This window comes from Trichosurus vulpecula, chromosome 5, assembly GCF_011100635.1.
Source record: "Trichosurus vulpecula isolate mTriVul1 chromosome 5, mTriVul1.pri, whole genome shotgun sequence".
NCBI classification, from domain to species: domain Eukaryota; kingdom Metazoa; phylum Chordata; class Mammalia; order Diprotodontia; family Phalangeridae; genus Trichosurus; species Trichosurus vulpecula.
The window spans coordinates 176,774,170-176,801,107 of NC_050577.1; the positions used below are offsets into that span (position 1 = coordinate 176,774,170).

At 35.7% G+C, this 26,938-nt stretch overlaps 1 protein-coding gene across 2 annotated transcripts in view; it reads right to left on the reverse strand.

Annotated features, from left to right (window-relative positions):
- STK38L (serine/threonine kinase 38 like) overlaps window positions 1–26,346 on the reverse strand; it is a 44,784-nt gene extending 18,438 nt beyond the window's left edge. The window contains exons 1-6 of one of the 2 annotated variants that reach the window (XM_036759913.1): window positions 26,183–26,346; window positions 14,813–14,864; window positions 5,663–5,785; window positions 4,453–4,536; window positions 2,777–2,900; window positions 147–301 (exon numbers count right to left, since the gene is read on the reverse strand). In XM_036759913.1, coding sequence (XP_036615808.1) covers window positions 147–301; window positions 2,777–2,900; window positions 4,453–4,536; window positions 5,663–5,785; window positions 14,813–14,864; window positions 26,183–26,316 — 672 coding nt within the window. In that variant the 5' untranslated portion in view covers window positions 26,317–26,346. The remainder of the gene's footprint in view (window positions 1–146; window positions 302–2,776; window positions 2,901–4,452; window positions 4,537–5,662; window positions 5,786–14,812; window positions 14,865–26,182) is intronic. The other variant, XM_036759912.1, reaches the window with a different exon arrangement.
- Window positions 26,347–26,938: the final 592 nt, after the last annotated feature.

The window sequence follows — 26,938 nt, forward strand, 5'->3', positions numbered from 1 at the left end:
GAAAGTCATCGGAAAGTGACAATGAAATATAAAAAAGAAAAGACCATTATTATCAATAAAAACATTAAGGGGGAAAAAACCAACAGCTCCATTTCTTTACCAAATAATAACCAGCAGGTTAAGAGCTTATCAGTTCATTCACATGCCTTGGCATCCAATAAGAGGTTGTCTGGTTTGATATCTCGGTGAATGAACCCCAACTGGTGAATTGCATCGATAGCCAGAACAGTCTCTGAAATATAGAACTGGGTTTCTTCTTCTGTCAAGGTATCTTTCTTCATTAGTAATGTCATCATGTCTCCTGAATGGTGGAAATTAAGAGGCATGTTATATGAAATGCCTCAAAAAGGGAATTAATTGTACTTAGAGAGTATCCTCCAAGGTCCCTTCCAGTCTATGATCCTATCATCCTGTGGTCTTATTTATGTAATTTCTCTAGGGTTCTGTAGTCAGTGTCAGCCCTATATAGTTTCAATAACATCTGGGGAGAAGGGGTGTTTATACTGTAGTTGTTCGTTCCTAGAGACCCACCACCTCCTTGGAGTTTCAATGACTATTAGAACTCCAGCTACACTAGATTCAGGGACCTGGCCAGAGACAAAATGCTAAACCGAGTCAAGCTACAGAGGACCGGTCAAGACTCCTACAGCCCCAATGTTGCTTCTTGAGTGAAGTCTTCATGCAGACCTCAAACTCTCCAATGCAATTCTAGATCAAGGCAGAAATGGGCAACAGAATCAATGATGTTATTTCCTATCTTCCCTTGGATCTATTTGTAGCTTTCTACCTCAAGTGGTAAGACTGGAAGCAAAAGCAAGAGACAGGAATCTATTTTCTGGGAGCTCTATATCCCTGTCCTCACCTCTCACTCTCTGTGCTTTGTAGCAATGCCTTTGAAGTCCCAACTAAGTAGCTGCCTCTTTCCTTTCCTTTGGCTGCTGCTCAAATTTCCATCTCTGGAAATACCATCTTTTCTTTAGCTCCCTGCCTTTCTTTACAACTTTCTTGGTTTACTTGTTCCAAATTTCCTTTTGCTCTCCCGTTATCTATTTCTTGGGTACAAAGATCCCACATCTGAGATTTTTCAGAACAGTCCTGCTTTCAAATAATCTATATACACACTAACTAAAAGAAAATAATAAAACCTTTAAGAAAACAATGTGATTTCACCATGCCATCCCATTGCACTATCATCCTATATCTGTCTTACACTCCTACAAAGAATGAACTATGTTCTGTCTCTACTTCCTCACAATCCACTGCCCATTCGCACTCTGGCTTCTGACCCTGTGACCCTACAGTAAAATGCACATTCTTTGACAGCAAGGACTATTTCATTTTTGTGCCCTCAGCACTTAGCAGAGTGCTTTGCATGTTGAGTGAATGTCATAGGATAAATGTTTGTTGAATTAAATTGATTTCACATGTCAGATAAATACAAACTTATGTCATTAGCTCTTATTGGAATTCTGCATTACATCTCCCGCTCCCATGCCCCAGATATATTTCTTTGTGGTTATTTTAGAATCTTTAAATTCAAGGTTCAGCGTAGGTGTCGTTTCTGTGAAGCCTCTCCTAATCTCTTCAACTCAAAGAGTTCTCTCTTTCCTCAAATATTTCTAGAACACTTTACCTGGATTTCTCCTCTTTCCTTCCTCCCTTGTAGGGATATATCTATGTATGTCATTTGGTATCCACTTGGTCTCTCCAAAAGAATGTAAGCTACTCTACCCTAGGAATTTTTATGTTTTTATTATTTGTTTCCCTAACTCCTAGCAGAGTGCCTTCAAAATACTAATGCTTAATAAATGTTTATGAATTAAATTTGCTATAAAAATTGTTAGACCTTGTATTCCAATTTTTGGTCTCCTGGGCCTCTCCTAAAGAGAAGCTGGATGGGAATCCAGAATTAAAATTAATAAACATTTATTAAGTACCTTCTATAGTCAAAGGACTCCGCTAGAGAGAAAGATAAAAATAACAATCATTGTCTCTCAAAATTCTCCTCCAGAGAACATTATATTCTATGAAGAAAGAAGAAAAATCTTCGATGCCTCTATTTGTGTTTTTTTTAAGCTTCTATTATAGTCTCTTCTTTCAGTGAACCTTAGAGGAAGGTAAAGCTGGTTTTTGTTCTTTCTGTCACATTCTGGAGGGATAAACAGCCACTCTAACTATGGATAAGGCCCCCTCACTGGTTTCATGGAAGAGTGTGGTTAAGGAAAAAAACAACCCTGACTCTTAGATCTTTTTTTGTTTGACTTAAGACTAAAATGAAAAGTCAGGTTTGAGAGATGTAAGAAGGGAATTAACTCTTCTGGGATTCTCTCTTGTAAACAGATCAAAGATGCTCTAAGATTCAATAGAATATGTTTTCTTTTTATATAGACTTATTTTACTATGTAGCCATTATTGGCAAGCATAAAAAATATTTTAAAAAATTTTACTGTAAAGGTTCCCCTAAGTTTTGTTTAAAGTGAAGGGCTCATCACTGAAAAAAAAAGTTTGAGAACCACTGTCCTAGAATATTTTCATGGTCAAGGAATCTGAATTATCATCGTTGAGTAGAAATGATATTCATTGAAACAATTCTTTCCACCTCAAGCTAGAAATGATTCTAGGACATAAAACAGGTCCCCAATTCATTAATTCTGTAGACTAATAACTAAAAGCATACAAGCCAACCTCTGCACAAATTAATATTGCACTTTTTGTCATCATACATAAAAATGACATGGTTGCATCAGTTTGTCACTGCTCTTGTGTTTGTGTTTACCTCCAGGGAGAAATTCCATGATTAGATAAAGATTCCTTTTATCTTGAAAACTATAAAACATCTTCACAACCCAGGCACCATCTGCTTCTACTAATATATCTCTCTCTGCTCGGATATGGGCCACCTATATTTAAAAAGTAAATGCAATACACATTAATGTATAATTTTGATAAATTACTTAGTGCCTTTCCTTCAGTAATGAAGGAGATCTAGTATTAAAAGAAAAAAACTAGTGATCTCTTTAAAATATCACATTTGAAAATGGTATATTATTACTCAGTTTATCTAAGAGCACTTAGATAATACAAGAATCACATTAGGAATCCTTAACTGTGGCCTTATTTCCTGGCGTCCACATAAGTGAATTTACTTACCCAAAGTGTAAAGGAGGGGTGAGAATTTTTTACTTCTAAGTCTTTGAAAAAGTATTTTAAAATAATAAAGGACAAATGGTGAACTTTTTGAATGCATCGGGTATTGGCTCAGGAAATTATTATATTAGTGTGACTAAAAATGTCTTGATTATTCGTAAATGTCTCAAAGCCAACTTAGAAGTTATGTCTCCCAAAAAGGCATCCAAAGGGTGAGGAGCATAGAGCAGCAGAGGAAAGATCAGAGTATAGTACTTTGCTTAACTGGATGTAGCGGTAAACAGTACTGTTGCCTGGATATAACTGAAACACCTGACAAAATAGAAACATGTATGCATGTGTGCAGAGTGTGTGCGCGCGCACGCATGTGTGTGTGCATGTGCATCTTTAAACCTCTCTTTTTATCAGTGTAGGGAGGAAACTCGCTCCACCAATCCAGATCAGTAATTGGTTTGCAACTTAAGGTAATGTGAACTCTAGAAAACCTGGGAGATGGTACAGGAACACAAAGTCATTAAAATTATGAGGAAATGGGACTTACTAAGAAAGTCTTCTATTTCTCCTACAGAAGGGAAAAGGAGAGTGATTGAAGGCTGCTCTTTATTTTGACAGAGTACAGGAAACAAAAGAAAATGGGCACATCTTGCAGTTGTTGAGTCTTTTAGATTCTTTTTGACCTCATTTGGGGTTTTCTTGGCAAAGTTACTGGAGTGGTTTGCCATTTCCTTCTCCAGTTCATTTTGCTGATAAGGAAACTGAGGCAGACAGGGTTAAGTGACTTGCCCAGGGTCACACAGCTAGTAAGTGTCTGAGGCTAGACTAGAACTCATGCATATTAAGTCTTCCTGATTCTAAGCCCAGCACTCTATATGCTGCCCCACCTGGCTGCCCTCTATCTTGTAGTAGCAAGTAGGTATTTAGGAGAGACTCAATACCTAATGATAAGGTTAGGCAACAACTGACCAGATTACCAAAACAGTAATCTGTTACTCTGAGGTTACAATTTCATGTTCCCCATATGCTTTAATTAAAAACAATTAATATCCAACTTCTAGATCTGGCTTGCTACCAACTACCTATATGATTTTGGGCATGTCATTTAACTTTCCCAGGCTTCGTTTCTTCATCATAAAATGGAGAAATGGGATTAAATGCTTTACAGCTCTAAAGGTTTGTGACTCTATTTTTAATTCTTTACTCTAAACTCTCCCACCACCATGTTTTCAGAATCCCAAATTTATTTCTACCTAATCAACACATAATAAATACTTTCAGATGGGTATAACAATGTTGTGCAATACATACCTGTTCTTTTTCAAGCATATCAGCCTTTCTCAATATCTTCATTGCATAGATATGGCCTGTGTCTTTCTTCTGGACAAGGCGTACCTAGAAACAAAAGGTATACTACTATTTTTTTCTGGACAAAATCATGAAATTTATTCTTTAGAAGGCAAAGTAGAATTTAATTAGATAGCAGGAGTTTACTATGACAAATTGCTACCATATACCACCAAAACATTATCTATCTACATGGGAAATACATAGCTATCATTTTAATTTGAGAGCAAACTAGAAAAAAATACATTCTATGAAAACCATCAGTAACACCAAGAAAAATTATTTTCAGCTTTATCAAAGTTGGAGCGCATGCATGTGTGTGTATGTAGGATATTAATAACTTGTGATTTCACAGGCATGGAAACTTCCTCCACCTACTGAGGTCTCAACCCCTCTATAATTTAAAGTCTTAGAGAGCTGCTTGAGGCTCACAGAGTTTTGATGTCTTCCTCATGGTCACACAACAATTTAAATGTCAGAGATGGGATCTGAACAGTGTCTTTCTGCCCCTAAATTTAGTACTCTATTAGGTTACACATTTCCTGAGAGGCTATGAAAGTAGCAAGTAGACAGTCAAATCTGTCTTTAGAATCAGGAACCTCTAAGTTTGGGTCCTTACTCTGGTTTGTATTACCTATGTGACCCTGGACAATTTAAATGGTTCCTCCTCAGTGACCCAGGCAACTCTCTGAGATTATAAATGGCAAGGAAGGGGTTAATATCCATTGGAAGAAGTAGCTCCTCTCTGTAAGATCCGTACACCAATGAAACCACAGATCTAATAAAAATACATATAAGTATGTATAGATATCAGATCTATCTTCCCGTAGGAGATATCTCCTAGGAACACAAGCTAAGAGACATGCCCATTTGGAAAACATAATCTTTCTGAAATGGAAATAACATTTTTTTCTACTATAATTTCCTAGAATATACCAAAAAGTTCATGAATTCTTTCAAAACTCTTAAAATGGTAAAATTCATTATAGTATTGCAAAGAAGTAACATCTGAAATTTCAGAAAGTCTGGTGTTTTAATACAATTTTTTTACTTTCCAAATTAAAAAGATTTAATACATGATATTAGATTAATAAATATACCAAAAGACAAATCAGGGGCTCAGGAGAAAAGATGGGTTGAATTATCAAGACAGGACTTAAGGAAAGACATGAACCTCTCCAAAGGCTCCTCTCCCTATAACTTTCAGGGATTCAAAGTCATCCAAACCAAGCCTTGTCCTCTTGAGTCGGAGAAATTCAGTTTCTTTGCGAGCATGCTGCGATCGACGTAATTTTTTCTATGGGGAAAAAAAAGAATGATAAATTACAAGATCGATTTATTTTAAAAGTTGTTCTTGTAAAGGTCTGCAGCATAAATTTAGAAATAAAAGAGAAGTAAAGGAATTTTTATTTATAATAAAACATTTATAGAGCTTTTATTTATAATAACTAGATTACAATCCTGGCTTGCCACTTATTATTCTATGTGATTTTGGCAATCAAATTAACTTCTTGAGGTCCGAGTGTCTTTACGTGTAAAAGATGGGGCTGAACTAGTTGACCTCCATGGTCCCCTGCTTCCAGCTCTAAAATCCTGTGAGCCTACATTTCTGCATTCAGTGTTAAAATGGATAGGACAGAAAAGTTTAAGAAGCTTCTGACATTTATGTCTCCTTTCCATCCAACACACCACCACCACCACCACCACCACCACCACATTCTCTACACTCCTGGTAGAAAATAAGACTCAGCACAAATTTATGGTCTGTAACATCAACAACTCTCCTAGCCTGCTCTTAGTGACTCCATCCCATTTGTCAGGCTGTTGTTTTGAATATTTCAATTTCTCCTCAAGCTCCCAGGCACACCTCAATGGTGCTCCCCAGTCCCCCACCCCCACTCCCCATGCTAGTTATTTCAGGATAACTTAGCCTCCTATTTCATGGAAAAGATTGAGGTCATCCTTAGAAACTTCCCAACTTCCTCCTTCCATTTCTCTAAACTTTTCAATGTCATCAACCACTGTCTCCTCCTTAGCCCCGGTTACAAAAGAAGCTATAATAACAATAACCTTTTATTGTAAATAGACAATATTAAATTTACAATACTGTAAATTAACAATAACTTTGTAATGTTTACTCGCTTTTCGATTTAAAAGAAGAAAACAAGATAATCATGCCCTGTGAAAAATTTTTAAAAGAATTTTACCATCTTTCATTCACATTCACTCTATGTCCTGCCACATCGATGACACATCATTCTGGGGCTCCAACATTTGGAATGTTGGTGTTACCTTTCCTTTTCCCTTACCCCTCATATCTAATAAATCTCCAAGATTTTTAGATACTAACCTCTCTGTACGGCTCTTCTCTCTGCTCATAAGCACGCAAGAACAGACCTTCATCACCACTCGCCTGGACTATTGCAATAACCTCCTAACAAGTCTTCCCATGACCACTCTCCTTGAATACTAATCTTTTGTTCCATTTTGTAGAACTAATTTAAACTTCTTAATGTATGGATCTAGTCATGCTTTTCATTCTTCTGTTCAAACATCTTCAGTGTCTCCTATTGCTTACAGAGTAAAATTCACCCTCCTTTGATTGGCAATCAAGGCTCTCTGTCATCTGATGCCACCTGGCCTTCCAAGCCTTGTTTTAATACTTTAATATTGTGACTTCAAAAGTATGACTATTCCACGTACTCTCATAGTTTACAACCTAATAGATGGCCTTCATGTTGCCTATGGCCAAAATATTCATAAACATGAAGGTAATCTGATGATGAATCGCAGAGTTTTAGCTGGCTTAGGTCTCAGACAACAAACACACAGTCAGCATGGGGTAGAAGAAAGTATATTGCCTCTGGATTTGGAGAAAGGGGTAAATCTCATCTCTTAGTCTTACTACTTGTATGAGCCTGAGCGAGACACTTCATAAGCTGCATCTGTTGCACTCAATGCACCTATGATTTTATGGCCTCATACCTCCAAATCTTATCTCATATACCCTTTTCCTTCTATACATTTTATATTATAATCAAACTATACTACTTTTTTCTCCAGAATACTTCCTGTTGTTTTCCCACTTTTGTGCTTTTGCTGACATTGTTCACTACACCTAGAACAATCTCTCCTTTTTTGGCCTGTTGAATTTCTACCTACTCTTAAAGTACAATTCAAATGCTACTTGTCTCTGATTAAATTTTTTTTTTACCACATTTCCAAAGTACTTGATTTAGTTTTTTTTCCTTCATTCAATTCTTGTCCCAAAGTCTACCACATAATAAGCATCAACTTATATATTTTAAATGACTCCTTGGTATTTCTTGGTACTTGATACTTCTCTCCAGGAATAGCAGTTCAGTCTGATGTTCCTATACATTCAGGTAAGTACCTGAAAATAATAACTCCCCATACCAAATTTTTCTATAGAAATAAAAATGAACTGTGCATATTTTTCCTGAGATAAACTCCCTTGAAGTATCTGAGAGGTTTATCACCTGGTGGTGCTACTCTTTGAAATTCTGATGGCCTCTCCAACTATAGAAATAGTCTTCCACTGTTCTGGCTTCAAAAAGCAGTTTCAGCTTTTATTTTTAGTCTTAACAAAGGCTGCACAGGCAATCAGAGGTAAAGAGCTGGCAAAAGTACATAGCTCCCCTCGATTCTAAACTTCTAATAGTTCTATCAGGTTATTTTATCAAATAAGATAGTGTTTGCATAATGCTATGCAAAACCCAAGTCACTCTAGAAATGTCATCAGTTATTGTTGTCAGTTCTGCTACATCATACTGTAAATATAGAAGGAATTTTAAAAGAAAGTATAGTCCTGGCAAGAGACAATGCTTGTTTTCTGAAGACATAAGATGTATCTATACAATAAAAGCAAAATTATTCCCTTTTGTCTGGAAATATATTTTCTCCTTCTAACGGCAAGTATGTCCAAGTGACAAATTCCAAGTTTTAATACTTGCCAGTTATTCAAAGTTGTCTTATTTTCAATTTGCTCTTTTGAACTAGGCCAGTAAGTCCTGAGACAAATATAAGTTTGAGGTCTGACATTATAATAAAGAACAGTAAAGAGAATAATAAATTGTGTTCAATTACAACAAGTGAGAAGAAGCCAGGTTTTTCACTAATGATATTTATAAACAAAATAAATTTTATAGAGTATAGGCCCTCAAAAAAAAAAAGCACATCAACAGTGATTGCAAGAAACTGAAAAGAGACCACCATGAAAACCATTTCATCTTCTGTACTAACATAAAACAGCTGATAAGACCCATCAAACTAAATTATCATATACTCAGATTTTTAGTGATTTCAATGCAAACTGGGATATAAGGATGGTGAAAATTCTTAGAAAATGTTTCAAGAGCAAGAAATGAAAAAAGCCAAAAGCTTGAAGACACACAAAAGCCACATCTCTATCACAAAACTATTTTTGAAGAAAAGAATCATAAGGTACTGGACATAGTGAATACCAAATAAAAGACAAAAAATGATAATATTTAAGAAATAATTTAGCACTGTGGGAATCATTCCCAAACAAACTCTAAGTCAAACCACTGACTTACAGCAAAGATCAAAATTAAGACAAAACTAGATGAAATAAAAATGAGAAAAAGATATGACACAGTTTAACTTTACCTTTTTAACAAGTTATTAATGCCAAAAAATGGGAAACCGATAGAGAAATGGACATTAATAATAATTTCATAAATAAGTTTGACTGATATAAATCAATTGCCATGCTGAGGAGACCAAGAAGTCTTAGAAATTGTCTCAGCCTGCAAAAATACTTGATCTCCTTGCCAATTCAAGAGACAGGGTAACCTAAGACAGTGCCAGTCAAAATTATACACTCCATCACTCACTCTGGACATTTTCTCTGGCTCTCTTCTATGTTTGGAATGCTTTCCCTCCTCCACTCCAACTACTGACCTTCCTTAGCTTCCTTTAAATCCCAAATAAAATCCCACCCCTAACACCTCTTAATTCCAGTGTTTTTCCCTCTCTTCATTATTTCTTATTTATCCGGTTTTGTACATAATTGTTTGCATGTTGTCTCTGCCACTGGATTGTGAGCTCCTTGAGGATAGAGACTGTCTTTTGACTCTTTTCCTATCTTCAGTACTTAGCACAGTGCCTGACATGGTAGAGGCTTCAATAAATGTCTATTGAACTGAAAAATTATAAACATCTGGAAAATGTGGGAGAGTATGAGCTGAAATTCTTAAGAAGCACTGAAGGCTAAACAAGTTTAAAGACCAAGCAAAGTCATCTCTAAGACACATAAGAGTGCAACTAGAAGGACAGCAATCAAATGAAATACAGAAAAGATCTGTCAAGTCTTTTATAATAATCTCTCTTTACCACCAAGAACAGTGGTGCTACCATATTTGAATTCTATATATTATAAGAGCAAGTGGAAACAGAACCGAAAAAAAGAAAGATGTTTTAGAAAAGCAATTGGGCTACAAAAAAACATACCAAGAGGAGAGCTGTGCTGGAGGATGACATGATTCTGAGAGCTTGATTTTAAAGAATCTAAGAGTTGGAAGAAAAAAATCTTAGCCCTTACTATGAAAAAGGGAAAAACAATCCATAGGTTTAATTTCCTATTTCTACAAAATGTTTACAATAATTCTTGATAAAGTAATGAGAAGGTAACAGCCAGGCTTTTAAAGATTATATTCTTCAGTATACTAGATATTTACAATCATACATTTTTTAAAAGTGTGTGCAGAACACAAGGTCCTTAAGTGTTTATTACTTGTTGATTAAGGAAAAAAGCATTTGATTTGCCAAAGAAAATGGCTCTTTTCCTACAAGACATTTCACATACAGATGACAAAATTATATAGGATTCTTAACAACTAAAAATGACTTTGTTCAGTGACCCTTTGACTATTAACATTAACAAGCATAAAAAAAGACATGTCTGCCACTGTCACTGCGTCTGTATGATGTAGAATCTAAATCAAATGAGAATTTCCTATAGATGGAGAAGTCCTCTAGATGCTTACATCAAGCCCTGTAATATTACACAAAATCCTATGTGAAATTCATTCAAAATAGTCCACTCTACCCAGGAAAAACCAACTGGATGAAGATTATGAAGCAAAGGAACAGACAACCTAGAGTTTGTCAAACATCTGTCATATAAAGTCAATGCAAATGGATAATGAATTAGACCTGGAGCTGAAGGAAAGGGAAATAATAGACTGGATTGCTTATGGGAGTATGCAATTTAAATCAATTCAAAAGGAAAGCCTAAATTTAGAAAGATGCTCAGATTTCTTTCAGCCTGGTATAGTACTGACTTGTCACACTCAAATAGAAACAGGGGCCAGATCCCTGAATATTGACACAGAAAACCACATATTACCATAATTTAGGTTGGACTGTATGTTTATTTATTTTGTTAATTATTTCCCAATTCCATGACACTCTGGTCCAGGATACACTGGGAGTGTTGCTGCACATCTCTAGCATTATGGATGGAGCATTGGACTTAAAGTCAGGAAGACCAGGATTTAACTCCACATTCAAACTCTCACCAGCTGTGTGATCCTTGGAAAGCTTCCTAAATTTCCCATAGCCTCAGTTTCCTTACCTGAAAAGTGGGTAATATAACAAGGCCTACCATACAAGGTTGTTGTGAGGACCACATGAGATCATACATGTTAACACTCTGAAAACCTTAAATTACTATGTGGATGTTACCATTATCATTCTGTTCTGGTCAGAGGGAAAAGGTCAGGGGAATTCACTAACAGTTATGAGGTATGGGAGCCTTGGATGTGTAATACTATAAAAATTTTCTGATATGCATGGGTGTAGGAAAATGTTTAATTTTTCATTTTAATAATTTAGTGCAGAAAGCATTAAAATATTTTGTGGGGAATACTGAAACTATCTGAACACAGTACTTCAGATCTGGCCTAACCAGCAGTTTTTAAAAAGAAGAAATATTACTACTCTAAAACACAAACCAATAATATATTATCTTAAAACCTCAATTATTCACAGACTCCTTGAAATAGAAGAGCTTTGGTAAACAACTGGTCTAACTCTTTACCCAAAAGATAAGTCTCCTCGGTAGCCTGACATATTCATTACATGAATTGGAGGACTAGAAAATGTATGAATTATATATAATTTGATTTTTATTTATTAACTGACAGTACTCTGTCATCAATTTGAATTCTCTTAGGATTCCACTCAAATTTCTAAAGCATCCAGTATGCTCTACTAAGGATTCCATTACTAAATTATCCTAAAATAAATTGATAACCACATTACCAGAGAAGTCTATGGTAATCAGATTTTAATAACATAGATGGTAATGGTAATACAGCTCCCTTACTTGAAAATCCATTCAATAAATATTTATTGAGCATATTCTATATATGTACCAAGTAGCATGGGGGAAATAACCATGAATAAGACATTGTCCCTAAGCCTTACAATATGGTATAATAAACACTGTCATAAAATTTAAACTAATGAAATTGTCAAAATCATTTCCTGAGTCAAAGATTTCAGAATGCACTCACCAGAGTCCAATACATTTTGCTAGATTTAAATATAAATAATCTAAAAAGCTCATGGTAAAAAATGACTTAGGTTCTAAATTCAATTGTAGTTTAGCCCAGCTAAATTAAGCTGCTCACTCAAATATCCAAGAATAAAGCTGCATGATTTATAAAATCAATAAATTGCTTGATAGTGAGCGATGATAAAAACAGAGTATCAGAATGGAGCTATCTTTGTTCTGATGGCCTACTCTATATCCTCTCTCACTAACCATACTTTGATACTGACTATAAAGCAAAGTACAATTAAGTGCATTGCCAAGAAATATAATTAAAGTAATTTAAAAGTTTGGATATGGCATAAAAGTCAGCTAGTAACATAAACAAGACATGAATACTAAAGAATTTGACATTCCATTCATGTCAGACACATTCCAGTAGTTAGGGTTAGTTTCAAAAATTGATTTGTTTGTAAACAGCAAACAAGGCTAGCTCTACAAATGGCTTCTCTGCTAACTACGTTATTCTTTTGACCATCAATAAAAACCACAAGGTGGCATCATAGAACCATTTGCTTTAAATACTTTGGATTAAAAAAATACGGAAATGAATCAATGCAAGAATTATTTGAAGCTGCTGGGTTTCTGCCTCTAAAACTATAAAATTAATGTAATTGGGTGTAGTTGTGAAAACTTGCACTGCTTTAATCAGAATGGAAAAAAAAAGACTTCCAACTATTTCTTAAAACTAAAATCCACCCACCCTCAAAAAAGGAAGAGAGAAATGAAAACAGTAGCATTATCCATGTGATGTCTTATACTACACTCCACAACAAATAACTCACGTGTTTTTAGCACAGATATTTAATGTATAGATCATCATTCAAAAAGTACAAAATAATAAATGTAATGCCTAAAGTCACATTGTTTATATACTGTCAACTAAATTACTCAGTAAAAGTAAAGTCATATACTCAAAACCAGTCTTGCAAATTATGTGCCTAAAGCAGATATGCGTTAAAAAAAAAACACCCTAGGAATAATGAATATGTATTTTATTTGCTTACTATTTGTATCACAGATTAAATATTCAGGAAAATCTAGTTTAAACATTTTTGTGGGCTGGTAAATGTCCCACACAAGGAAGGAAACAACTAAAATCAGTACATATTACACCCAGTCTCTCTTGCTCCATCTTTTCCAGTTTGAACAAGCAGTCTTTAAAAATCTCTACTATTAACATTCCATATGAATGAAGCATATTGTTATGTGTGGTTAGGTTTTCCTAAAATAGGACAAGGAATGTATTGTTTTCTTTGGTTTCACAAATGCTTGTAAATATGTATACATATCATAAACATATATCATGGAAAAAATATATGCATGCTGGGGTAGATTAAAAGTAATTTTTAATTAAAAAAATTAGATTAAATTATTTGTCTAAAAAGCATTTTAATGTTTTAAATTACAGCACAAATGTATACTAATACAACCTGAATATTCATAGTATTTAAATCAATGTTATTCACGTAATTTTAAAAATAGCTTTATAATGAAGATACAACAGGTTTGGGAGAAATATCACCAAAGGAGATTCGCTTAAAAGCCAGATGACCTAAGTCTTGGTTCTATTTTCCTGCTAATTAACTGTATGACCTTGTGTAAGTCACTTAACTTTCTGTATTCTTGTTTCCTAACTTTGGCTAAATGATCTTGAAATGCCCCTCCAACTCTAAAATGCAAAGAGATGAAACTTCTCCATTAGATTATTATTTAGAAGAATAACTAAAAAGTACTGTAACCAATGGTAGCAAATAATCATTTAAAGAGATCTTATTATATGCAGAGATACTTTGTATCAGTTTCCAAACAGTAGATTTTTAAAAATTATATACAGAAGCTTTTATTAGCAATAAGTAGAAATGAAAGTATGATGAATGAAAGCAAATCCATTAATCTTACCGTCTTTCCAAGTGCCTTCCTACAGAACTAGTGCATTTCCTTTCTAAAATGTCAAGACTATGAGTAATTGTAGTCATAAAATAAAATGAGTTTTGAAGATCTATTGTGGTTAGACACTGTTTTAGTTTCTCCTTCGAGACTAATTTATATTGAACTGGGGGGGGGGGGTCTTAAAGGAGCTCAAATTTTGGCACACCTTACGAAGTTAGAAAGACTTTGAGTCCAGGCCAAGTTATGGACAAAGAATCTATCCTTTGAGGCTCAGCCTATGTATCTTCTGAGATGCCCATTAACATCATGTAATGAATCTGGGGAATCCTGGCAATTCATTAAACTGTCTGATTTGGAAGGGCTGAAATCTGTATTGATAAAGGGGACACCCAAGCTGATGAACTCACAGATTCCTTAAGTAAAGAAGAAAGCATTTTTGGGGGCAGGGTAGTGTTGGTGGGGAAACAAGAGTTTCCCTGCTTGGTATGTAAATCAATTTTATTAAACAAATCAACCCACTTCTATTTTAAATGAAACAAATTGCTTTTGTATATAATGTTAAGATATTAGAACTACAAGGTATTCAGGGAGGTATAATCTCATTTACAAAAGAACAGATTAGGTAATGCCTGAGTCTTCCTTTTGGTGACTACTGCTGAAAATGGTGGTAGAAAACTAGTAATCTAACTTTTTTCCTTTTCTTTAACAGATTTATGACTAAAAGTGATGAAATATACTATCTATAAGTCAAGAGATGATATTCTAAACTATGCAATCATCTGGAAGTATAAAAATGATGACACATATCAGCAAACCAGAAAGCTATCTTACCTCTTCATCTGCCAATCCTTCTTCTTCCATTGCTACCTCTAATTTCTTCTGCCTGTATGAAGAAAAAGAAAACGTTTATTTTTAGGTAGGTCTTTGACTCCTGGCTGACCATTATAATAAGCTTCTCCACATTTACTACTTTAGTTATCTAAAGCTAGGAAAATAGAGCCTTAGAAGTCATCAGACTATCGTCACAGGCATACACAGCGTACGACGTCTTAGACCCCTAGGAAATACAGGGATACGCTGCATTTTAGACCTCATCCTGAATTATGAAATGCTACAAGGATAATAATGAGATCACTGGCCATGGGGACTGAAATATTCACATGGGAGTTTTAGATTGTTTTCATAGAAAATATGTAGGAGGTTAAACTAATTAAGCTTAGCAAGTAGCCTTAAATCTTTCTTAAAATGTGTTCTCAATGAAATAATTCAAGCAAAGGACAAAGTGTCTTGGATAGATAATATCCAAAATTGTATTTAAGTCACTTTTCCAATAAGAGGGGTGGTGGTCAACTATAAATCTAAGCCAGGAATAGATCAGAGCATAAAAATGATAGGTTCTATCAGAGAGATCACTATTATATGATTTATGTTGAAAAGGAAGGAAACAAGCGTTTATTGAGTTTTTATTATGTGTCAGGCACTACACTAAGTTCTTTACAAATATTACCTCATTTGATCCTTGAACCTTGAGAGGTAATTGTTATTATTGTCTTTAATTTACAGTTGAGAAAACTGAGGCAGACAGAGATTAAGTGATTTGTCCAGGGTCACATAGCTAGTAAATGTCTGAGGTTGGGTTTGAACAAGTATTCCTGACTACAAGCCCAGCTCTTTATGAAATGCGCCACCACCAGCATCTACATACATTACAGGGCCACTAAAGGTTGTTCCAGGCCTTATGGACAAGATGGCTATCTGAGCAGAGGCAAGCAGCCCAGCTCTCATCAACCTACTGAAGACTGAATTCTCTCTGAAATAAATGATTATAAAGATCCAAAGCGAGATTACAGAAAATGGCTTCTTCAACTCTAGAAATTCATTAAAAAGTTATTCAGAAGTCAATTTGACAGTAGGAAAGAGGGCCACCAGTAAAGCCAGGGACAGCACTGGCAAACAAGCTAGTAGCCTCCCAAAGAACCCGAGACAAGTCAGAGATATGTCCCCTTCAGGGCTCTGTATCTAGAAACAGCGAAAGCCCAGGGCTCCCCCTTCCCACTCCCAACTACGGCAGAGCAGCAGTGCTCAGGCCATGATAGCCCAAGGACTAAAGTGTTTAGCATTCTGCCCTGAGCCTCCAAAGAGGGACTTGAATATCCAGCACTCTGAATCTAAAAGGTCCACGGAGATCTAATCACAGAACGTCATAGCCAAAATGCAGGGGGTCTACAACAAAGAAATAATACTAAAAGCAATCAGAAAGAAGCAGTTCAAGAACCAAAGCTCCACAGTCAGGATCACAAAGGACCTGGTAGCTTCTACCATTACCAAGAAAAGATTTTGGTATACGATATTCCCAAAGGCAAAAGATACAGGTTGACAACCAAAAATAACTTTCTCTGTAAAACTGAATATAATCCTACAGGGGGAAAATGGCCCTTTGATGGAACTGGGGACATTCAAGCATTTTTGATGAAAAGACCAGAGTTGGGTAGGACCTCTGAAACACAAAGGTCAAAGACAAAAAAAGGGCCAAACATACTACAATATTTACTGTAACTTTTTTTTTTGTGGTAACGAAAAAAACTAGAAACAAAGTATATGCCCATAGACTGAGAAATGTCTAAACATATTATGGTATGTGAATTTAATGGACTATTACTCTAGCACAGGAAATGATGGATACAATGAATTCACAGAAGCATGGGAAGACATATTTAGCTTGTTAAATTTTACATAATAAACACACTTCTTCCAAAACGAATGCCACAAGTTCAGTTTATCACACAGTCTCCTTTTTGTTCTTTATTGTATACTTGAATATTAGTTTGTTGCTGATTAAGTTCACAATTTAAAAGATAATTTTAATTAAAAAACCTCATATGAACTGAAATAAGAATTAACATCCATTGTTTGTCCACCAGTTTTTGAAAAGGACCAAAGATATTATGGGGTGATGTCTTGACTTGCACTTGGACTGGATTTAACTGAGGCAGAGTTGCACAGTCATCAGCCTCACTGTCTACTGTCTCTTCCAGAGTCATCGAAGTGCAAAATCAGGATGACTGGCCCAGAATGCGGTGCATGACCTTGGAATCTTTGATATCTGATCAAGCTCTAAGTGCTCCACAGCTGCTGCTTCAGCTGCCTTCATGACACCCTTTGAACAAATAGTTCTCATCCACTCATTCCCCCGGACTAAGACACTCATATAGAACTAATTCACACAATGACAATAACATAGGAAACACTGTGTACACTAGTTCTGGATTCAAAGAAGTCGAGTTCTGATTTCTCCTTTGACACTTACTATGTATGAGAACTTGGGAAGCCACAATCTCCCTGGGCCTCTACTGCCTCACTTATAAAAGAAGGGGGCTGGATAAAAAGTCTCTGGGATCCTTTTCAGCTACAAAGCCATGATCCTAAATGGGAAAAAATCCCAATCAAATACAATATGCCATGTAATTATAATGACCAAGCTTGGCCCAAGAAGAGATGAGACAATGCATCTCACTCACTTGCTTCATTACAGAAGTGGTGGACAATGGATGTAGAATACAGCATGCACATTCAGACTCAAGTTACTTTTATTAAACTATTTTTAACTTTTTCTTTCTTTTAAAAATCTTCATTACAAGAAATGGCTCAGTTAGAAGGGAGAGAGATAAAGTAAAAAAATCAGCATAACATAAAATCACAAGGCCAAGATTTAATTGGTATGGGATACTCTCGATGAAGAAACTCCCTCTACCTATGAAGATTCACAACCGCTCTGTTACTTACAGTCTTAGATTCCATCAATTAAAAAATTGTTAGCATGCTACATATACATAAATATTTACTTATTTATAAATACTTATAAATTATATACATAGTATAATATATAATAAAATAACATATAAATAATTATATTTATTAAAGCATAACTTCCATTGAAAAGGTTTACACAGAAGTAGAAGATTAAAAAGGATGAGACAAAAATAAAATAATACTTGTTTCTAGAATCAATGAGGAGGCACTAGGTTTTACTCAGTAAAAGACTGACGAGGTTAGACTTGCATGTAAGAATATCAGTTTGGCAGCTATGGGGAAGCTAGATTAGAGAAGGGTGAGATCTGAGGCAAGATCAATTAGAAGGCTCTTGTAATGGGGCAGGTAAAAGATAATGAGGGTCTGTGAGTAGAAAGGAGGAGGTAGATGTGAGAAATGTTATGGAGGTAGAATCTTTGAGATTTGAAAACTGGATAAGATTTGCGGAGTGAATAGGAGATAGAAATCAAGGATGCCACTGAGTCTGTGAACATGCGTAACTGGAAAAATGGTGGCATCTTCAATATAAATAAGGAAAGTTCAGAAGGAAGGCAGGTCAATGGCAGGGAATGTAATAAGATCTGTGATGTAGATTACAATCTATCCATACCTACTAATCTTAGAGGACTCACTCTGTTCCACCAAAAAACGACAAGGAGGGTAAAACTTTTCTCACAGGTTCCTACTTGCTACAGAAATAAGGAAGGAATGAGTGTGAATATACTAGAGGTAGAGGGAGTTTCATGTGAATAAACTGTTGATGTCAGTGCCTTGGTGGGAGTTAGGTTATAATTGTCCTGAGGGGTCTATACCTAAAGCAGAAGGGGAGGGGGTGGGTTAGGGAACTCACATACCCATGAGAGGCCAATGGCAAGAAAAGGCAGAGTGGGTAAATACTGGATGACAGTGGGGGAAATGGAGGTAGGGCTGTACTGAGGACAAATCCCCACTGATTGTGGGGATGGTGAGATGTGAATTCTGCCTTTGAGTGTTGCCTGGAGCATTAAGAGATGATGTGACTATCCCAGAGTTAGTTATCTAGTCAGTACGTATCTGAGGTGGGATGTGAACACTCAGGTCTTCCTTGACAGGGAGGCCAGGCCTCTGGCATCATGCTGTCTCTCAAAATAATAATAATAATAATGATAGTAATAATAAGATAACATTATAAAGAGATGTTCAGAGAATAGTTCAATTTGAAGGGAAACTAAATATCTCTTTAAAAAGAAATTTTAAAAAGTTAGTTCTAGTAAGAGCATGGCACAATTTTTATTCGTTTTAAAATTTCTTTTTATTTATTATTTCTCATCCCTGGAAATATTTTTCCATCAGAGACTATTAATCAAGACTTAATTCACTAATAATGACATCAATTACATAATAACAACTTACTTATGAGCTCACTTATTTACCTTACTAGATTTATTTGTTAACCAGTGTGAATAATGCCAAAATGTAGTAAATTTAATCAATCCTATAACCAGAATTCAGTTAACTGCCATTTTGTCTCCTTTTCAGTACAATAATAATTCCTGTTTATGTAAAGAACTATCCTTTTAAGGTATTGCTTTTTTATATACTGATTTTTCAAAAAAAAAAAAAAAAGTTTTGTACCAAATGAGGGAATAAGTATTTTGGCCTAAAGAAGAATCAAAGCAACTGGTAAAGGGTATGAGATATTTCCTTTTTTATAAATGAACAGTTTAATGCTTGAAAGGAATAAGAAAGGAAAGTTTATTATTATTATTTTATATTATATACTTATATTATTTTATTAAGTTTAATAAAAGCTTAATAAGTTTAATAAAAACCATTAAAATAAAATAAAATGAAAGAAAACACAGTTATCAGACAGTACCTGAGCAGTTTAGGACAGAAAATGAACTATAGGATAAGCATGAAATGTAACAACTTCAAGGATGGTAGCATGATGCTTCATTTGTATGTGAAGGTGTGATAGTTTAAAGAGGCAGAGAAAAAACTATCTGTAATGATTGAAAACTGAAAGTATATAGCTAATGCAGAACTTTGTTTTGTACATATTTGTAATGTGGGGTTTTTTTGCCTTCCCAATGGGTAAAGAGAATAAATAATTGATAAAAATAAAATAATAACTGACAAAAAACAGATGAAAAAACATGGACTGATATGGAAGACCATCTTGAGAACTTAGAACTTGAGAGAATTATGGCCCCTCAGTTCACCTGACTAAAACTATTTTACAATCAAAAAAGGTAAAACCAAAAAATTATAATTATGGAACTATTTTGAGGAGAGATGATTAAATAAGGGCTGTTGAATTCACAGGGAAAATTTAGTGAGTTTTCACCTCATTGGTGAAAGGTGGTATTTTAGGTTCTAAGTTCTGTTAAACCACTGGAGATTTATGAAGCTGAGGCTAAGTAGGTACATTAGCAGAAGGACAATAAAACCTCTCTGATGAAGCAGACATAGCAGACATTAGAAATGCAGCTTTGTCAAGGCAGATGTAAACACAATTGGATGATAAGAAAGCTTCAGATGCTAGTTCCTTATTGGCTGAACAAAGATTTTAAGCACATTGGAAGAAAACTCCAATTTCAGCAGCTATTGCTCTACAATTAAAAAAAAAGTTTAAAAGACACGAATCCTTTCAAGAAGGGCCTGTTACTCTTTAAGACAGGTTATGCAGCTGCTCCGTTGTTGGAGATGCTGAGATTTAACTGGATTACACTGAATCTTAGAGAGTGAAGAGCTAGCCAGGGTTGTTTTTCTTGCTTAGAAATTCAACATGAGATGTTTTTGCTCTGAGGCTTATTTGCTACAAATTGGTAAGACGGCACATGACAATGTAAGACAATCCCTGTTGTATGAGTAGCTGGTTGGGCTAGCCTGGATTGCCTTTAGAGTCAGTCTGATGAGTTTTAGAATTATTTGACTTAAAAATCAGAACTGCTATCCAATTCAATGCTGTTAACACATTTCCAATGCCATTTTATGGGTGACTTTAAGTTGAAAGAACTTGTCAATCCCATATATTGATTTGAGAATAAAGGAAGGTTTGCTCAGGTGAGGAAGAGAAGCAGCTTTATGTAGTGCAGATGTTCCTGAATGAACCAATGATATCTCAACCTATAGGTCAGATTTATGAGTTAACCTGAGCACATTTTTTTTTCCCCTCTTATGTTCTTTCTTTCCAGTTTCTTTTAACTGTGTGTGTCTACGCTGCCCCGCAGGTCATAAGGTAATTGGTGGTAGAGTATGACCCAGGTTTATGTGAAGATTATAATGTATTTACTATTCCTGCATTTCCTTTAACATATGATGTTATTATTTCATTTTGCCTTATTGCTAAGTAAACAGTTCTGTTTAAGATCTAAAAATGTCATCATTGTGATTAGCTGGTTTATGTAAATGGAAATGATTTGGTAGGGGTTCAAGAACTAAAATGGTGGGTAGGAAATGCCCACAAAATAACATTCCTTAGGTTGTTATTGTTCAGTCATTCAGTCATTTTAGCCTCTTTGTGTCCCCATGGATCATAAAATAGGCCCTCCTGTCCTCTACTATCTCCCAAAGTCTGCCCAAGCTCATGTTCCTCACTTCCATGACACAATCTAATTCTGTGCTGTCCGCTTCTCCTTTTGCCTTCAATCTTTCCCAGCATCAGTCTTTTCCAATGAGTCGCGTCTTCTCATCATGTGGCCAAAGTATTTAAGCTTCAGCTTCAATATTTGTCCTTCCAATGAATAGAAAGAGTTAATTTCTTTAAGTATTGACTGATTTGATCTCCTTGCTATCCAAAGGACTCTCAAAAGTCTCCTCCAGCACCACAATTCAAGAGTCAGTTCTGTGGCTTAGGTACCCTGACAGAATTTAGTCCTTCTCTGAGAAACTAGACCTGCTGGTCTGAGAGTAGGTTGGAATGAATAAGGCAACCTAAAAAACAAGTAGGTATCTACGTGTACATAGGAAAGGTGTGAGGCATTACACCACGGGCAAGTACCATTTGTATCTATTACATTTAATAGCAAACCTGAATAAAGGCAAGATCCTAAAGTGCCTTCCAAATCATCAAGGAAAAATTATGTTAAAAAGTTTGGCATCAAAAGTATTTTGTAATACTTTAATTGTCTGATAATTATACAAACATGGAGGCAGCTGACCTCAGAATGAAGAAGATCTGGTTCTAGGTTCAACTCTGACATCCTAATGGGTATCAAAAATATTTGCAGTATTTTAATTGTTTGATAATGACAAAGCCATGGAGGCAGTCTGATACAGTAGAGAGCTGACCTCAGAATGAAGATCTGCTTTTAGGCTTAACTCTGACATTCTGGCTGTGGGGCTCTGAGTCAGTCACAGCCTTTTGGGGCCCTGGGGAACTCCCCTAAGACTGTAAGTCATGGAGAAGAATGTGGAAATGCACTGGTAGAGGAAGTTCCTCACAGGCAGCTCCCACTAAAGAAACCACAGGAACAGACGAAAGGAGAGGGGGTAGGGTTTTGGGAGAAGATGATATCAATGGATGTCTGTATGACAAATTATTATTGACTAGAACATCTAATTAACTATGCCAGCCTAATCACCATCATGCCAAATAACATGGGATTCATGTTGATACTATTGTTACAGGAAGCAAAAATGAATTATTTATGAAAAATGCCTAAAAGGAATCAATCAGTTAAGTGAAGCCACCCCAGGCACTGTTGTTGATGTTTCTGTTGTTATTGGTGGTGGCATATGTTTGTGTGTGTAAACATGAGTGTGTGCGTGTGTGTTTAGGCATGAGGAAGCAGAAGGGAAGGAGGAAAAATTTTGTGACATATTTCCAAGAAAATACTTCAGAGTAGTTTTATAGTACAACTCTAACTAAGGAAAAACAGGAATGCCACATACCAATAAGCATTAGAATGCACTAAAATAGGACTGGCCTCTGCATTAAAATGACAACCAACTTGGGATAAAAACTTTGCAGTCATACAAATCTCTGGGTAGACTGAGAATGATAAAATGGCACAACAGCCTCCTTTTGAACCAAATTTTCAGTCACCTACGTTTGTTTTCTATGAAATTAAATCTATGACTAGAATATTTAAAGTCTGCCAGTAAGGTGCTGGTGGCTCCCGATTTTATTCTCTGAAGTAACACAGTGGATTAATGAACCTGTAATAAGCAAGTCTACCCCTCTGCATAATTAGCCCTCTATGTCCAAATCTTCCTTCAAGCCAAAGCTTGCCAAGTCCTCTTCTTTCATTAAAAATTTTCCTAAAATCCTACATACATCACGAAAACATCTTTATTTGGAAGCAATGTGGGAAGTTTCTTCTGAGCCTACCTTAGGTAAACTTTCAATTCCTATCATTTCCCACTACCTATTACCCCATAAAAGTATGTATCTTCTTGTTATATTCTATTGCGATTTTGCACTTGCTCACTTTTCTATGCCCTAAGTCTGTTGTCATTATCAAGTTATAGGCTCTAAAGGCCAGGGACAATTTTCTATTCATTTTGAATAATGCCTCACATGGCATGACACAGAGAGAAATGATTAAGAATGCCTTTAACAATGACAATGACCACTTTTTCTCAACCCTCTGCTTGGTGGACAGGAGAGAATGCATCAATAAATGCAGTTAGGTTGGCAAGAGTGGAAGACTATCTGATACCTGAAAACCTCTCCTTTAAAAATGAGTTCAAGATTTCTTTCAGATGGTAGAAAATGTCAAACAATGTGGAAAACAAGCTTAAAGAATGATCTCTGGGCAATCAATAAACATGTAGAAAAACATTTCACCTTGCTGTCATTCAAAGGCAAGTTGAATGTTGGATGTTCCTTCCTCAAACCTTGTAGAAGATTATATTTTTCTTTAATTCACTTAACACAAATTTATCAAAGTGACCAGAGAGATCAATCCACTCATTTATAGATGAATGAATATATACTATAACATACTATAGTAATATGTATAATGTAATATGTAATAAATTCTGGCTATTATTTTTTTCCTAGGATCATAGCAAAGTGGGCTAAACGGTATGGATAATTTAATCACTTTTCTTTTTACTCAAATTGATATTCAGAAGAGTGTAGATGATAGCAGCATATTTTAACGGACAGGGAACAAAGTTAAGAGTTGGAAAGACTTGGGTTCAAATCCTGCTTCAGTTGCTCTCAAGCTGTGTAACTTTGGGAGAAGAACAACCTTTCTGTGCCTCAATTTACTCTGAGCTCGAATCTGGCCTAAGACACTTACTAGCTGTGTGATCCTGGATGAGTCTCTTAACCTTGTTTGCCTTAGTTTCCTCATCTGTAAAGTGAGCTGGAGAAGAAAATGACAAACCACTCCAGTATCTTTGCCCAAGAAAACCCCAAATGGGGTCACGAAGAGTCAGACACTGTTGGAACGACTGAACAACAACAGCAAAACATATAATAATATATGGTATGTACTATAAAGCAAAATTCAATTCAACAAAAACTTAAGAAGTGGCTCAAACTTAAGAATTCACAGTCCCTGCCCTCAAAGAGCTTACAGTCTTACAGAAGGGAATAGAGCATATAAACAAGTAAGTATAAGGTAAAAATGTGTTATGTGCAAAGGCAAAGGCCAAAGCACTCCACGAAAATTCAGGAAGCTAGTAATCATTTTTAGCAGTGGGGTGGTGAGAGAAATAACACAATACTTCAAAGAAGAGATAGGCCTTGAAGGAAGAGAAGGATTTCAGCAGGCATTAGTGAGGAGGTAACAAATTCCCCAGGCATAGGGAAGGCCTGGGTGAATGCAAAGATGGAAAAGCACTGGGTTTTGATGTAGAGTAGAAGATGTAAAGGAAAGTAGTAAGAACACAGGCTGGAAAGATAAGAGGAAGCTGTCTCATGATGGGTCTGAAATGCCCAGGGTAAGGTATCTGTATTTTATCCTACAGACAATAAAGAATCACTAAAGGTTTGTGAGCAAGAGAGCAACATGCGCACACCTATGCATTACTCACATTATTTTGGCAGCTGTGCAAATGACAGACTGGAACAGAATATACTGGGAGGTAGACGAAGACTTAAGAAGCTGTCACAATAACGCAGGATAAAAGTAATAAGGACCTGAAATGTGTGAAGGGAGAGGAGGGGGCAGATGAAAGAGATATTGTGAAATAATATTGAAGGACCTGGCAACTGATGGTGGAGGGCAGTAAAGGAGAAGAAAGGGTCAAAGATGGCACCAAACCTGAGAGGGTATTGGTGCCAGCAACAATCACAACAACAACAAAAGAAGGAAACTGAGAAAAGGGGCAAGTTTCAGTAGAAATATGAGTTGTTCAATTTTCAACAGAGTTTGAAGTACCAAAGAAATACCCAGGTAAAGTTGTCCAGCAAGCATTATTTGACCAAATCATAGGAATGTTTTTAGATTTCAGAAAACTGATGTATTTGTTCAAAATGACAATAATTAAGGACCTGCACTGCTTGCCAATGTTAGCTGGAAGATACGGCTAAGGCAATAAGATGGTATAATATTTCCCTTTGGGAAGCTTGTGTTCCAATAGGCATTCAGTGGTCACCTAAAATAATAGCACTCTATCCCCAACAATTATGGAATGCTATCATGTTTGTATAATGTGCTATGCTAGATGGTGGCGGGGATACAAAGATGAATAAGGCATCAATCTCTACCCTCAAGAAGCTAAGAATTTGGTAAGTAGAGGCAAGGTGTACAAAATACTATGCTATCACTTTTGATAGGAAGGATCAGAGAAGACTTCATGGAGAAGATCCTGTTTGAACTAGACCTCTGAAGGATTTTAATAGACAGATGTAGGGACACTGATTTTCCCCAGAGATACCTTCTCTGCAATGCCTACGATGAAAGCAGACAATTTTGTAATTCTGTAATTTATTATACATTTTAAGTCAGTCTTGCAAAGTACTAATGGCTACTATCATGAAGATGCAAATTTTCTCAGTTTACTACTTTTGTCCCTAATTCTGTATTCTATGTAGGGAAGGGAACGACTGGCCTAAGCAACCCTGAAAACCCATATGCATAAGTTTCAAAATGTTAGCTACTACCAATTTAAAAAAAAAAACAGCTTGGGAATATGTCCACTAAAAACAAAACAAAAAACATTTCAGAGGTATAACACATTTTTCCCAACTAGAAAATTTTATGTGTGTTTAGTTTGTGTGTGATGTGGGGTACTTGTTTGATCAGAATTGAATATGCCTTGAGAGAGCATTTCTAGAAACCAAACCAATGAGTAAATGAATTTCCACTAAGTGTAGGCTATTCAGAAGTTGCATGGTTTGTTCCATGCTGTAAGACTTCTTAATGGAAAACACCTTTGTATTCTGACCAATCAATGTAACAGCCCAAACAACATAAGAAAGTGACTTGGACTAGTTTTTTCCCATACCTGGTTTCTCTTTCTTCATGCTGTAAAATTAGGTTGCTGTAGAAATTCTCCAATGTAAGTTTAGCTACAGTCACTCTTTCCCGGGTGTGGTTGCTCATGGGAAAAGTTGTTGTAGTCCCCGCAGTCATTGCCATAGTAACAGATACTGAAACAGAATATATTATAACAAGTTACTCAACAGAAGAAACTTTCTTGACAAACTCCAAATGTTTTAATTTCATTGGAAGAGGAATCTACCCTGAATAGTTAAGCAAATCTAAGCATTTCATACCATAAAATTACATCAAACTAGTAGAGAAGATTGTGCTATCCACTCACCTAAAATAATAAAGATGAATGATCTATAACAAAACAAAGAAAAAATTGCAACAAAGCAATAAGGAGAATACAGGAATTATTATATGTATTCTACATACATACATACACATGGATGTTTCCTTGCAAATAGCCAGATAATAATTCAGCCTCCTGAATTCCAAAAAACATATGCCAGGCAAAGCAGAAAACTGTACTGCTTTCAAATAAAACTCAACTGCTATAATAAAACAAAGGTCCAAAATAATTTGTCTCATACCAGTAATGTAGCAGCAGAAAATAAATTCATCAAACCACCTTATATGTATTTATATAATGGTTTACATATATTATTTCATTTGCTTTTCACATCTCAGGGAAGGGAAAGTTGGACTGAAAAGACACTGTATCTATTTTTTAGATGAGGTAATAGAGTTAGAAAAGTTCAAGCGACATATCCGG